Source organism: Carya illinoinensis, chromosome 4 (assembly GCF_018687715.1).
Source record: "Carya illinoinensis cultivar Pawnee chromosome 4, C.illinoinensisPawnee_v1, whole genome shotgun sequence".
NCBI lineage: Eukaryota > Viridiplantae > Streptophyta > Magnoliopsida > Fagales > Juglandaceae > Carya > Carya illinoinensis.
In genome coordinates this window covers 1,152,707-1,166,188 of record NC_056755.1, presented here as the reverse complement: position 1 = coordinate 1,166,188, position 13,482 = coordinate 1,152,707, and the positions used below count along the sequence as shown (strand labels likewise).

Below are 13,482 nucleotides of genomic sequence, written 5' to 3'. Positions count from 1 at the left end.
TCTCCTTCCCTCTCAAATTGAATCTAGCCCCTTCCGATCTCTACTCTCTCTCAAATTCTCTCTCTCTCTCTCTCTCTCTCTCTCTCTCTCTCTCTCTCTCTCTCTCTCTCTCTCTCTCTCTCACGGTCTCCCCTTCCCTCTTCGTAGAACCGAAACCCCTCTAACCTCCTTCTCTCTGTCTCTACGTCCCTCTCTCTATCTCTCTCTCCTTGCTATCTCCCTCCCCCATCCAAGAAACCAGAAACCCCTCTAACCTCCTTCTCTCTGTCTCTGTGTCCCTCTCTCTATCTCTGTCTCCTTGCTATCTCCCTCCCCCATCCAAGAAACCAGAAACCCTAAATCAACTCCTCCCTCACTCGACTCCTCCATAAAACCCTAATCCTCCCTCACCCAACTCCTCCACAAAACCCGAACCCTAACCCTCATTCGACTCACTTCTCCCAAGGGAAAAACTCAAAAACAAAAGGAATGAGAGAGATGAAAGGTCGGTGGTGGGATGATTCCCAAGGTGAATTGCTGCATTTGATCGCTCGCCCAAGGTGTGAGGACTACGAGTATCATCGATGGGAGGGTGCCGCACTTGTTGCTCTTGGAGATTATGACAGATAAAGGGGCTGGAACTATGATCACTAGGAAATAAAAATGCGACTCGGTTTTAATGTTCTTTCTTTTGGTTTTGATGCATGCATAAGGAATTGGAAATGGAAATGGAAATCTCAATTACTTGGAGTATTTGTGTTATGTGGCTTGTAATGCTTCGAAAATCTCTATGATGTTGTTTTGTGACTATGTTTGTGGCAAACTGAACAATTTGCTGATGAGAAATTGAGGCAACTAATAATCATATCCTGATTTTTGGAAGTTGGGGGGAAGTATGTGACTATGAGTAATATATATGTGGTTAATCTCAGGTCACGACCTCACGTCTCGAAGCACATCACTTTCAGTGCGACTAAGCCTAACCCTCATTCGACTCACTCCTCTGATGGTTTTTGAAGGAGAGGGAAGGAGAGAGACGGTAGGGGAAGAGCTAAGTTCGGAAAGAGCTAAGTTCCTGGGTTGGGGATGATTTTCATAACTGGAATGAGAGAAACGAAAGGAGAGATTTGGGGGGAGAGAGAGAAGTGTTGCGTTTACACGTTAGGGACGCTTCGATCACCTACAACGCAGCTTCTGACTGAGAAATTATAACACTTACGTGTCACTTAATTATTGGATTCCGATAAGTAGACTTAATAGGAAACACCGGTTTAAAGTTATTTTCTTGCGGTAATTAAAATCTTTTTGAATATGTCACTTCTATACATTATTCAATTAAAATAAAAAACTAGTTTATGGTTTACGTTTTTTTATCACTTTATTAAATGTATTTTTAAGAAAAAATCAATTTAAGCATTTATTCTAAGCCTAAAAATATCCAAAATTATAATCTAGTTTCCCTGAGCATAGACATTGGAGTTGACCAAAAATCAGAGTCTGCTTTACTTTTTAACACATGCATGAACCTAACTAGTAAAACTTGAATTTCCCCTCATTGAGAAATACTTATTGAGATGGGGCCTGCAAATACTTACTGAGAAATACTAATTCTATCCAATATGTGTCTTGATTCTTTTTTTTTTTTTACTTAGTGTTTAAGGATGTATTTTTAATAATGTTGTGATCTTTTTTTAAATATTTGTAATGATTAAAAAAATGCATAAAAAAAGAAAAGAAAAATAAAATAAATGAAATGCACTATTTAAAAAACTTTTTCGGAAGATTCTTTCGATGACTATAGAAGGACTCATAGCTATTTACCAAAAAACACATGTCCAGATCTCAATTCAGAAAATCCGACAATGATATTAACCATAATGATGTGACTAAATAACATGGTTGGTTGGTAAATTCAGCCATGGCACCTATCAAATGAGTCGTGAGTGGCTTTATTATCCATGTCAATGGGTTATTTAGGGAAGGATAATAAATATTGTTTAAATTATATATCATACATATTTTAATTTAAAAATGAAACTAAAAAAATATAATATCTTAGTATTATATTAATTAATTTTAAAACTTAAATTTAAAAATATATATTTAAATAGATAAAGAATATAGTACTAAAAATTTGAATTCAATATGTTTGTTATGATATTAGGTGAAATTATCATTTATATAAAAAACTTAAATTGATAAATAAAAATAGATTTATATTATTTAATTTATATATTAACATTAATTGAGATATTTAGAAGTACAAGTACATCGAACCATATTTTTAAATGAACGAGAATTTAGGAGATGTTTAGATAATAAATTGATATAAAAGTTGAATAAAATTTTATTAAAATATTATTTTTTAATATTATTATTATTTTGAGATTTAAAAAAATAAAAATATTTATTTTATTTTGTACAAAAATTTTAAAAAGTTTTAATAATTAAATAAGATACTAAAAAGTTGTATTTTTAATGTGGCCTTAACAAATGCAATTTTTCCTTCAAATAGAATTCCAACAGCCTTTTTGCCTCAAAGGGTCAACGGTCGTATTCTGGCAGGAACCTGCGGACAGAGGTGCAGTAGTCCATCCAAATGTCCTTTTTGTGGCCCCGCCCCATCCTTCCTAACTTTCATGACGGAGGCGTCATCACGGACATCACCGCCCTCCGCCATGATGGTGAATATGTTCATATTTCTCGAATCTTCTGGTCAATCATCCATCAGAGACCGTAACGAGTATTAGCAATATCGCACCACGTTTTTTAATACACAACAATTTAACAATTACAAAGACTTTTCCTTCGAACATTACAGAAGCCGTTTTGTATCAACGGGTGAATGGTCAATATATTCTGACCGGAAATTGTTGAGGGAGGTGTAGACGTGCAGTACATGCAAACGCCCTTTTTGCAATCAAATGCTTCCAAGATTCATGCCCGAGGCGTCATCACAGACATCACCTCCGGGGAAAAAGAAGACGGTGAATATGTTCATACTTTTGCAAGAACGCATATATTGTCGTTTGTATAAATACCCAGTTGGGTATTGCAGTTTATTCATCCCACTTATCTCTGAAATCAAATAATACCAGTACTATCATAACAAATGGCTGCTAAAGCTCCCACCATTCCTCTTCTCACTCCTTACAAATTGGGGAAGTTCAATCTATCCCATAGGTATGCACCTTGCAAAGTCCTTTTTTTAATTATATAAGTTGTGAATATTGCATTCACAAAAGTTGAAGCATTTGCAATGTGTGAATGATGGAGAAATCATGGTGGTCGAAGGACCTAGAGGATCTCTCCATTTCCTCTCTCCTACTGCAACACAGACTTTTCCTGAAACTTCTCTGTTTTGCACGGAAATCTGGCTGTACTTGAATCATGATTAATGAACACAACGAAAAAGTTCATGCTATTATAAAGAAAGTAAATAGGCATAATCATTTAATTCTTCTAACTCTCAACGGGCAACGAATATGTGATCTGGAAAATGTACCTCATTCTCCAGGTTAGAAAGATTTCTTTCTCAATTGAGTTAATGTGTCATTTACTTTCTATTTTCAGAGTAGTTTTGGCGCCAATGGCCAGAAACAGATGTTACGGCTATGTTCCTCAGCCACATGCCATCTTGTACTATTCTCAAAGAACCTCCAAAGGTGGCCTTCTAATTACTGAAGCCACCATAGTTTCCGACACTTCTCTGGGGTAATTTTAACTTGTAAAGTTCGTTCTAAGGTCCATACTTAATGGACAGTTTGCATTTTGAGGATTCCCTTTTTTTCCTTGTAAATTTTTTATGACTTACTTTTGTTTTTTTGGTGCTGTAAAGGTTTCCGGAATCACCAGGCATATGGACAACAGAGCAAGTTGATGCATGGAAACCCATCGTAGATGCTGTTCATGCAAAAGGGGGGATCTTTTTTTGTCAAATTGTGCATGTTGGGAGGGTTTCAAATCCAGGTTTGTCTTTAAAAGTGACCTTTACTTCTTCTCTTCCAACATTGAAATATTGGGCTGCGCTTTTTGCCTGTGAATGGAGAGAATTAAATGTTGACAAGTTGTAAGTGACAAAAGCTTTATACTTATTAAGAAGGAAGCATTGTAGAAAAGCATGGTTTTTTCAATGCGTTGTTCTTTTGTAAAGGTGAGATGTAGATAATTCTTTTCTTGTTTTTGATAGGCAGGTACCACTTGCTCTATTTCAACTTAGTCAAATACTTGTTTTGACCCTTCATCAATTAAAAAACCACAATTTTTTGGCCAAAGAAGGCATAACATCTCTCTCTAGCACTAAATTTATTTCTTTAATGTTTTAGCTTTTTTCTTTGTGGAGCTTTGTGAAGAAACATCCTGCTCTAAGTACATATAACATATCATAACTTTTGCTTTTTAGTTCTTAACTTTTCAAGTGGTGGTTTCTGATTTATTTTCACACTCACGTGAAGGAAACATTCATTCTAAGCTCTTGTTAATTTGGATTTTTTTTTTCACATTGTTTTTCTACAGCTCCAATTTCTTCAACTGACAAACCTTTGACCCCACAAATTCCATCTAATGGAACTGATGTTCCACAGTTCGCTCCTCCAAGGCGGCTGCGGTCAGATGAAATCCCTGGAATTGTCAATGAATTTAGGCTTGCAGCAAGGAATGCTATTGCGGCTGGTAAGTTCTTTTCATAAAATTGCACTTGGGTGCAAAAACATTCCTGAGAAAGGAAAAAGGATGTCGTGCTGAGTTAGTTTTACAAAACAACACTAGCTACCTTCTATTGTTGCAGGGGTAAGATACAAAGTTTCCCATACAGTTCCGTTGAAAAATGTGGATAAATATGAGACTCATCTGAAAAAATTCATCTTTTAATAGTAAACTTTACTTTTTTTCTCATGGAATACGCGGAACTTACACGTCCTAATACTATATCTAACATTTCTCATATATTAATGCACCCAACGAGTACGGAATTCAAAATAGACACGAATCAATCTTGAGAGCAGCAGGAAACATATTGCTTTTATTTGTTTATGTAATCTGGGAAAAATGAGATGTGGTTTTTTGGCATGTTTTGCCCCTCGGATCAAGTCAGTTTCTCTTATTTAGAGATTTTATTTGGTAGGTACTCACGACTAGCATTCTTACAGGATTAATTCCATGAATAAAAAAAAGTTCACAAATGCTTGTCGGACTGAAATGAGATTATTACAGCATTTTCATGGTTCCTAGTGTCTAGTGTCAAAATAGCCTTTAATTTTGTTGCCTCCTTTCTGAGATGTCTTTCTGTCTTATATATAGGTTTTGATGGAGTTGAGATCCATGGAGCTCATGGTTTCCTAATCGACCAGTTTATGAAAGATCAAGTGAATGATCGAACGGACCAATATGGTGGATCCCTTGAAAATCGTTGCCGATTTGCTCTTGAAATAGTTGAAGCTGTTGCCAATGAGATAGGAGCTGAAAGGGTTGGAATAAGGCTATCTCCTTTTGCAGACTATTTGGAATCTGGAGACTCGAATCCAAAAGAACTGGGACTTTACATGGCTGAGTCTTTAAACAAATATGGGATTCTCTATTGTCACATGGTTGAGCCAAGAATGAATGGAGTTTTGGAAAAACCTAATACTTCCGACAGTCTTCTACCCATGAGAAAGGCTTTTAAGGGTAGTTTTATTGTTGCTGGGGGTTATGATAGGGAAGAAGGAAATAATGCCATCATAGAAAACCGTACAGATCTTGTTGCTTACGGTCGTCTATTTTTAGCCAATCCAGATTTGCCTAGAAGGTTTGAGCTCGATGTTCTTATCAATAAGTACAACAGAGAAACATTCTACACCTCTGATCCTGTTATTGGTTATACCGACTATCCATTTCTTGAAGATTCTGCTTAGATCTCCGCAAGAAATATTAACAGTCTAAAGTAATCGCTCATCTAAATCCAATGTTTTTTTTTTCCTGAAGTTGTTTCATTGTGTTGTACAAGTGCAATGAAGATATACTTATAGATTTATAATATAATAATTTTGTCATCTTGGTATTAATTCTTTGGTTATTTTGTAAATACCAGGATGATTACATGTAATTGCAATATTCTTTGGCCATAAGTAAGGATCGATTATCAATAAAAATTGAGGTCTCGTCCTCTTTAGTTAAAAAAGGGTTAAACACATGTTGGTTTGAATCTGCATGCATTTTTGACTATCAATATGAATTGTAATTTGGCTATTACAAGCAACGATTCTTCAGCATGGGAGCACGTTAGCTTTGTTTGAACCCCCATCTCAAAATTCTTCAGCAACTGATGAATATCGACTCCAGTATACTCAGCCACACTTAAGTGCCTTGTAAGCATTCTTATTTGTGCTCCCCGCATGCACTCCTCCAGGGCGGCTAAGGACATGAAATCCTGAATTAGTTCTAAAATTTATAATAACAGGGGTAAGATACAACGTTTGGTAACTTTGGTTTAGGCTTATTTGAAATGATGTCATTTAAGAAAAAAGGTTACATAATGTGTATATATATTAATCCTAGATGTACAGATGTATTTAAGAAAAAATCAATTTAAGTATTTTCCAAACCTAAAAGTACCTCCAAAATTGGAATCTGGATTTCTAACCTCTTAAGTTTTATTTATAAAGAAACCAGAGTCTGCTTTACTTTCTAATACATGCATGAACCTAACTAGTAAAACTTGAATTCCCTTTTTTTTGTTTTCTTTCTAAGCGTGGTGAGTGTGCATTGAGATGGGGCTTGCAAATATCTATTTACAAAAATAGAAAATCTACACAGGAGCTTCACACTTTTTTACACTATTGAAAAATGTGAATTTACTATTTTACCCCCTGTTATTTTACATTGGTGTGTTGGGTGTGGGGCTGCTGTGTACCAATGCTCTTACAAAAAACACCTGTTTAGATCTTAATCCAGGCAATCCGACAATGATATTAACAACAAGAGTTCTGTTATATATAATTATTTTTATATACTTTTTACTTATTTTATTAATGTGATTAGTTAAAGTAATTATTTTATATTACAAAAAAATGATGTAGCCAATCATATTAATAAAATGTATAAAACTTTTATAACTGTACATAGAACTTTTATAACCATAATGATCTGACTAAATAACATGGTTGATTGGTCAATTCAGCCATGGCACCTATCAAATGAGTTGTGAGTCGCTTTATATCCATCTCAATGGATTCAGGGAAGGATAATAAATATTGTTTAAAGTAAATATCATACATCTTTAATTTAAAAATGAAACTATAAAACATAATATCTTAGTATTATATTAATTAATTTTAAAACTTAAATTTAAAATTATGTAATTAAATAGATAGAGAATATAGTGAAGATTCAAATTCAAGATGTCTATCATGATATTACGTAAAATTATTACTTATATAAAAAACTTAAATTGATAAATAAAAATATATATTTGCTATTTAATTTATATGATAACATTAATTGAGATCCTAGGAGTATAAGGAATATTGGACCGCATTATTGAATGAATTAGAATTTAAGAGAGGTTAGATTTGGATAATGAGTTGAGATGAAAGTTGAATAAAATATTATCAGAATATTATTTTTGAATATTATTATTGGTTTGTAATTTGAAAAAATTGAGGTGTTTATTATATTTTAAGTTAAAATTTGAAAAATTATAATTATTAAATGAGATGAGATTAAATATCTTTTAGAATTCTTTTGTCGTCATCGAAAAAATCACCCGAAAAAGTATCCCAACTATGCATTTCCTTCATTTCTTTTATGCAATTTTTTAATAATCATAAACATTTTAAAATAATAAAAATATACAACATTATTTAAAAACAGTTTCTTAATCATAAAAATAAAAAAGGAACTGGGGACAAAATTAACAAATACAATTTTTCCTTCAAATGGAACCCAAAAACCTTTCTGTTTCAACGGGTCAATGGTCAATGTATTCTGGCGGGAACTTGTGGATGGAGGTGCCGTAGTCCATCCAAACGCCCTTTTGCAGCCCCATGCTTCCTAACTTTCATGGCGGAGGCGTCATCACGGACATACAGGTAGATTTACTCCTTTTCCTTGTGTGGTCGTTTGGTTTTAGTTGGTGAAAAAGCATTGTTCTGGACAGCCTATAATCTGAATTTCTGACAATTCTCCGTCCAAGTTCAGAATCAGAACGATTCACGGCATTCACGTCGCCTAAAGTACTAAAAAAATAAAGTTCGTGATTAAAAATATAGGGAAATGTTTGTATCAAATATACATAAACTTCAACGATTGATGAGTTTTGAACGATTCAGTTTGAATAAGATTTTTCATAAAATAGTTTTAGAGCATTAGCATTGGTTTTTCTACATGCATATTTAAAATTACAACTTTTAAAGATTGATTTTATATATAAAGAAAAACTTCTACATTTAATTATGTATTTTTGAACCAAATAATAAAAAAATATTTTTATTTTTATTTTTTATTTTTTTCTTAAAATTATTATTTTTATATATTTTACAATTAAGACAATGTGCTCAAAAATACAAATTACATATATCTAAATATTATTAATTTTATATATCAAAATGACAACTTTTATCAATAAATATTAATATATACTAAAAAAATATTTTTTATCATCAACTTAATATAAATTTAATATATCAAAATTATCTTAATATAAATTTTACAAAATTAATTTTAATAGGTAGGAGAGAAAAAAATAATAAAATAATATTTGAAGAGTGAATTGTATTTCTTTAAATTTGAATAAATATATTCATAATTATGTAAAATTTTAAAAATACATAATTTAATATAGACTAATTTAAAGAAATATTATGTAAATAAAAAGATGAATATGAACGTACATGTGTCATTGCCAATGCTCGGGGTTAATGGTCAATGCAAGCGGGAACTTGTGGTCCGGACTCGGAGGTAGGTGCAGTAAGCGAACTTCCTACTAGTTTCCAGCCACATGCCTTTGATTAATCTTCATGGCCGAGGCGTCATCACAGACATCATCACCGCCGGCCAAAAGCTGATGATAAATGCTTATATTTTATATTTTAAGAGCACGCAATCTATGGCCCAATCGTATAAATACCCAGTTGGGTCTCGCATTTCATTCATCCCACTTCTTGTTGAAATCAAGGAATACGAGTATAATCATCGCAAATGGCTGCTAAAATTCCCACAGTTCCTCTGCTCACTCCTTACAAATTGGGGAAGTTCGATCTATCCCATAGGTATGTACTCAAAGATATGAATTATCAGTATATGTGATTGGTTTTGACTTTCCACGTTGTAATCGTGTTAGGGTAATAGTTTTGTTCACTTTTACTTTGCGAGAAACATGTGTTTGTTGAAACCCAGTTGGCATTATGACTGTATCTGTCGTCGTAGTATATCTCTGGATACAATGTCAGCATTCCAGCGAACTCTTGTTCAGTTCTATTGGTTCTTTTTCTTGGTGTGTGCCTGTATGCGTCTATTGTAGCAAGAAGATCAATAAACTCTTGCGCCATTTAAATGCTCCATTCCGCGAGAAGATGTGTTCATGATTTTTTTTTTTTTTTTTTTTTTAATGTGTTTTCTTCAATTTTTGGAAATTTTTGTTAGAACGAGGAAAACCTCGGGGACACACGAATTTTTTTTTTCCGCAAATATCACAAAAGAACTGCCTGTGATAGTATTGAAAGGAGAAAGAGACGAGGTAAAATATTGTATTCAGTTTGGCCTACTTGTACAGGGGTTGGGGTTTGGAGAAGAAAGGACCTGAACAATTGTGCTTTTTGTTAATTTAACTTGGGCCGAGATTAGGTACTAGAAGTAATGAAAGTCATGACTGAACAAACTATACTTGTGTTGCCTTCAAAACTGCTCAGTTTTGGCTTTTAAAATATTTCCTTGTTCTTTGCTTCAGTTTTGTAGGAGAGGAAAAAAATGTAATTTCATTGTTTAGAGCTCGAAAGAGGGACAAGAGCTATAAACAGACCAACATAATATGTTGGCCCTGAACTTGTAAATATATATACATATAATTGCAAAATTGGTCATAGCAATGATATAAGTCGTTAATATTGCATTTACAAAACTTGAAGCATTTGCAATGCGTGAATGGTGGAGAAATCATGATGGTCGAAGGACCTAGAGGGTTTTTCTTGAAATTTCCCCCCTTCTGACAGTTATTCATTATTTTACTCATGGAAAAAAAATTACATTACTCAAGACTTTTCTTTATGATTCTATTAGCTAGTGTTAACTGTGTTTTTCTCGTCGATTCCTCAAACCTTATTAAATTTTATAATCTAATTATCCACTGGGGAAATTTTCTAGCTGCCCATTCTTCTGCTGCAATCACTTCATAAATGGATTGTTAGTTTATTTTGCCATAATCTAAAGCTAGCGTACCTCATTCTTGAGGTTAGAAAGATTTATTTTTCAATTAAGTTAATGTGCCATTTACTTTCTAATTTCAGAGTGGTTTTGGCGCCATTGACCAGACAGAGATCTTATGGTAATGTTCCTCAGCCACATGCTATACTGTACTATGCTCAAAGAACCTCCAAAGGCGGTCTTCTGATAGCTGAAGCCACTGGAGTTTCAGACACTGCTCAGGGGTAATTTTAACTATAATAGTTTGGAAAGTTCGTTTTGTGATCCACACTTGAAGGACAGTTTGCATTTTGAGGATTCCCTTTCTTTCCTTGTGAATTTTATGACTTACTTTGGTCTCTTTGGTATTGTAAAGGTATCCAGACACACCTGGCATATGGACAAGAGAGCAAATTGAAGCATGGAAACCCATTGTAGATGCTGTTCATGCAAAAGGTGGAATCTTCTTTTGTCAAATTTGGCATGTTGGGAGGGTTTCAAATCAAGGTTTGTCTTTGAAAGTGACCTTTACTTCTTCTCTTCTAATTCTGATGAATTGGGCTGTGCATTTTAATTGTGAATGGAGAGAGTTAAATGTTAAAAAGGTATAAGTGACAAAAACTTCATATTGAAAAAGTTTGCAATGAGTGAAGGAGTAGTTCTGGTTTACAACAATACAACATTGTGGTTCCATACCATTAATCGAGGAGTCATTGTATATGAACTGATTTTGTTGGGAATTAGATCCAGTGGAAGTTCTGATTGACTTTGAAAATATCTTTAGTGTGCCCGTGGTTCCATAATCTGCCACATTTGGAAAGAAAACTACCTTTCAAGAGAACCACTAATGGGCTTTGCATATGGATTCCTATATATTGCGAAGTTTATGCTAAGTGGTGGTTAGTGGTTTCCTTTCATACTGATGTGATTGAAGTTTTTTCTTAGACATAATTCTTTCTTTGATATTGATTTCTACAGGTTTTCAACCAAATGGACAAGCTCCAATTTCTTCAACTGACAAACCTTTCACCCCACAAATTCGATCTACTGGTATTGATGTTGCACAGTTCACTCCTCCTAGGCGGCTAAGGACAGATGAAATCCCTGGAATTGTCAATGATTTTAGGCTTGCGGCAAGGAATGCTATTGCAGCTGGTATGTTCTTTTCATAAAATTGATCTTGAGTTTAACAACATTATTGAGAAAGAATAACAGATGTTGTGCTGAATTAGTTCTAAAATTAATAATAACAGGGGTAAGATACAACGTTTGGTTTATGCTTATTTGAAACGATGTTATTTAAGTTTATATTAATGCACCAGAAGAAGAGGGCATTCAAAATCAATCTTGACAGCAACGGGAAGCATATTTGTATTATTTGTTTATGCAATGTGGGAAGAATTAGAAGTACAAAGTCTATCTTTAGGCAACATTGCCCCTTGGATCAATTCATTTTCCTTGGTAGATACTCACAAGAAGCATTCTTACCGGATTAACGCTTTTTTTTTTTTTTTTTAAATAAAAAATAAAAAAATCATTATTGCTTGCTGCCTTCCCGGTATGAAATGAGATTATCACACCAGTTTCATGGTTCCCTGGATCAACAATAACTTTGTTGCTTCCTTTGTGAACTGATATTGTTTGTCTTGTGCATAGGTTTTGATGGAGTTGAGATCCATGGAGCTCATGGTTACCTAATTGATCAGTTTATGAAAGATCACGTGAATGATCGAACGGACCAATATGGTGGATCCCTTGAAAATCATTGCCGATTTGCACTTGAAATAGTTGATGCTGTTGCTAATGAGATAGGAGCAGAAAGGGTTGGAATAAGGCTATCTCCTTTTGCAGATTATATGGAATCTGGAGACTCAAATCCAAAAGCATTGGGCCTTTACATGGCTGAGTCCTTAAACAAATATGGGATTCTCTATTGTCACATGGTTGAGCCAAGAATGAATGGAGTTTTGGAAAAACCTAACACTTCCGACAGTCTTCTACCCATGAGAAAGGCTTTTAAGGGTTGTTTTCTTGTTGCTGGGGGTTATGATAGGGAAGAAGGAAATAATGCCATCATAGAAAACCGCGCAGATCTTGTTGCTTACGGTCGTCCATTTTTAGCCAATCCAGATTTGCCTAGAAGGTTTGAGCTTGATGTTCCTCTCAATAAGTACAACAGAGAAACATTCTACACCTCCGATCCTGTTGTTGGTTACACTGACTATCCATTTCTTGAAGATTCTGCTTAGATCTCCACAAGAAATATTAATAGTCTAAAGTAATCCCTCTTCTAAATTTTTCTTCCTGGAGTTGTTTCATTGTGTTGTACAAGTGCAATGAAGATATGCTTATAGATATATAATATAATAATTTTGTCATCTTGGTATAATTTCTTTGGTTATTTTGTAAATACTAGGATGATTACATGTAATTGCTGTATTATTTGGCCATGAAGAAGGATTATCAATAAAAATTGAGGTCTCATCCTCTTTAGTTAAAAAAGGGTTGAATACATGTTGGTTTGAATTTGCATGCATGTTTGGTAATTTGGCTATTACTATAAGGGATGAAATCAACAATAAAGCATATGAGCTACAATCAAGCAATATCTCAGCAACATGAACAAACTTGGAAAGTCAATTCTATTTGATCCTTCTTTGCTGTATATAGTTAATGTGTAATTTTCCTTATTCTAGCATTCTTTCTATTTTCTATTGTTTCCTTAGATAGCATTGTTTGTACATGGCTCTATATCTATGAATGACAGAATATTCTCTCATGTAACTCGAGAGATATTATTTTCTCAAAGCATCTTTATGGTATCAAGAGTCTATACGGGTTACTAGAGAGTTTTTTTGTTTTTTGTTTTTTTCCTTTTCACATGGAGTCTTCTGCCTCTTTTGTTTCCTCAACCTCTTGAGATCCATATCCATATCTTTTGTCACAGAATGTATCGAATTATGTTTCTCTCAAACTCAGCTCCTCAAAGTTTCTACTCTAGAAAACACAAATGCTTAACATTCTTGAAAGCTATGACCTTCAAGGATTCATCACAGGTGATATCCAACCCCCCATCACAACGTATTCTAGATGAATCTAATACATCTCAACTTAATCCACTTTATCATA

The 13,482-nt window shown here is 33.9% G+C and overlaps 2 protein-coding genes across 3 annotated transcripts; both read left to right on the top strand.

Annotated features, from left to right (window-relative positions):
- Nucleotides 1-2,591: 2,591 nt before the first annotated feature.
- LOC122307044 (12-oxophytodienoate reductase 2-like) lies at nucleotides 2,592-6,277 on the top strand. Of its 2 annotated transcripts, XM_043119653.1 has the most exons (6): nucleotides 2,592-2,966; nucleotides 3,078-3,162; nucleotides 3,553-3,693; nucleotides 3,818-3,948; nucleotides 4,495-4,650; nucleotides 5,278-6,277. In XM_043119653.1, the coding sequence occupies exons 2-6, from the start codon at nucleotides 3,092-3,094 to the stop codon at nucleotides 5,868-5,870; spliced, it is 1,092 nt and encodes a 363-aa protein (XP_042975587.1). In that variant the 5' UTR covers nucleotides 2,592-2,966; nucleotides 3,078-3,091; the 3' UTR covers nucleotides 5,871-6,277. The 2 variants fall into 2 exon arrangements, with proteins under 2 accessions (XP_042975587.1, XP_042975585.1); XM_043119651.1 differs by lacking the exon at nucleotides 2,592-2,966 and having other exon boundaries at nucleotides 2,973-3,162; nucleotides 5,278-6,274.
- A 2,785-nt stretch (nucleotides 6,278-9,062) lies between these two features.
- On the top strand, nucleotides 9,063-12,742 carry LOC122306116 (12-oxophytodienoate reductase 2-like). Its single transcript, XM_043118518.1, has 5 exons — nucleotides 9,063-9,224; nucleotides 10,458-10,598; nucleotides 10,730-10,860; nucleotides 11,332-11,508; nucleotides 12,010-12,742. Exons 1-5 carry the CDS (start codon nucleotides 9,154-9,156, stop codon nucleotides 12,600-12,602), a joined length of 1,113 nt encoding a protein of 370 aa, XP_042974452.1. The 5' UTR covers nucleotides 9,063-9,153; the 3' UTR covers nucleotides 12,603-12,742.
- The last annotated feature ends 740 nt before the right edge of the window (nucleotides 12,743-13,482 follow it).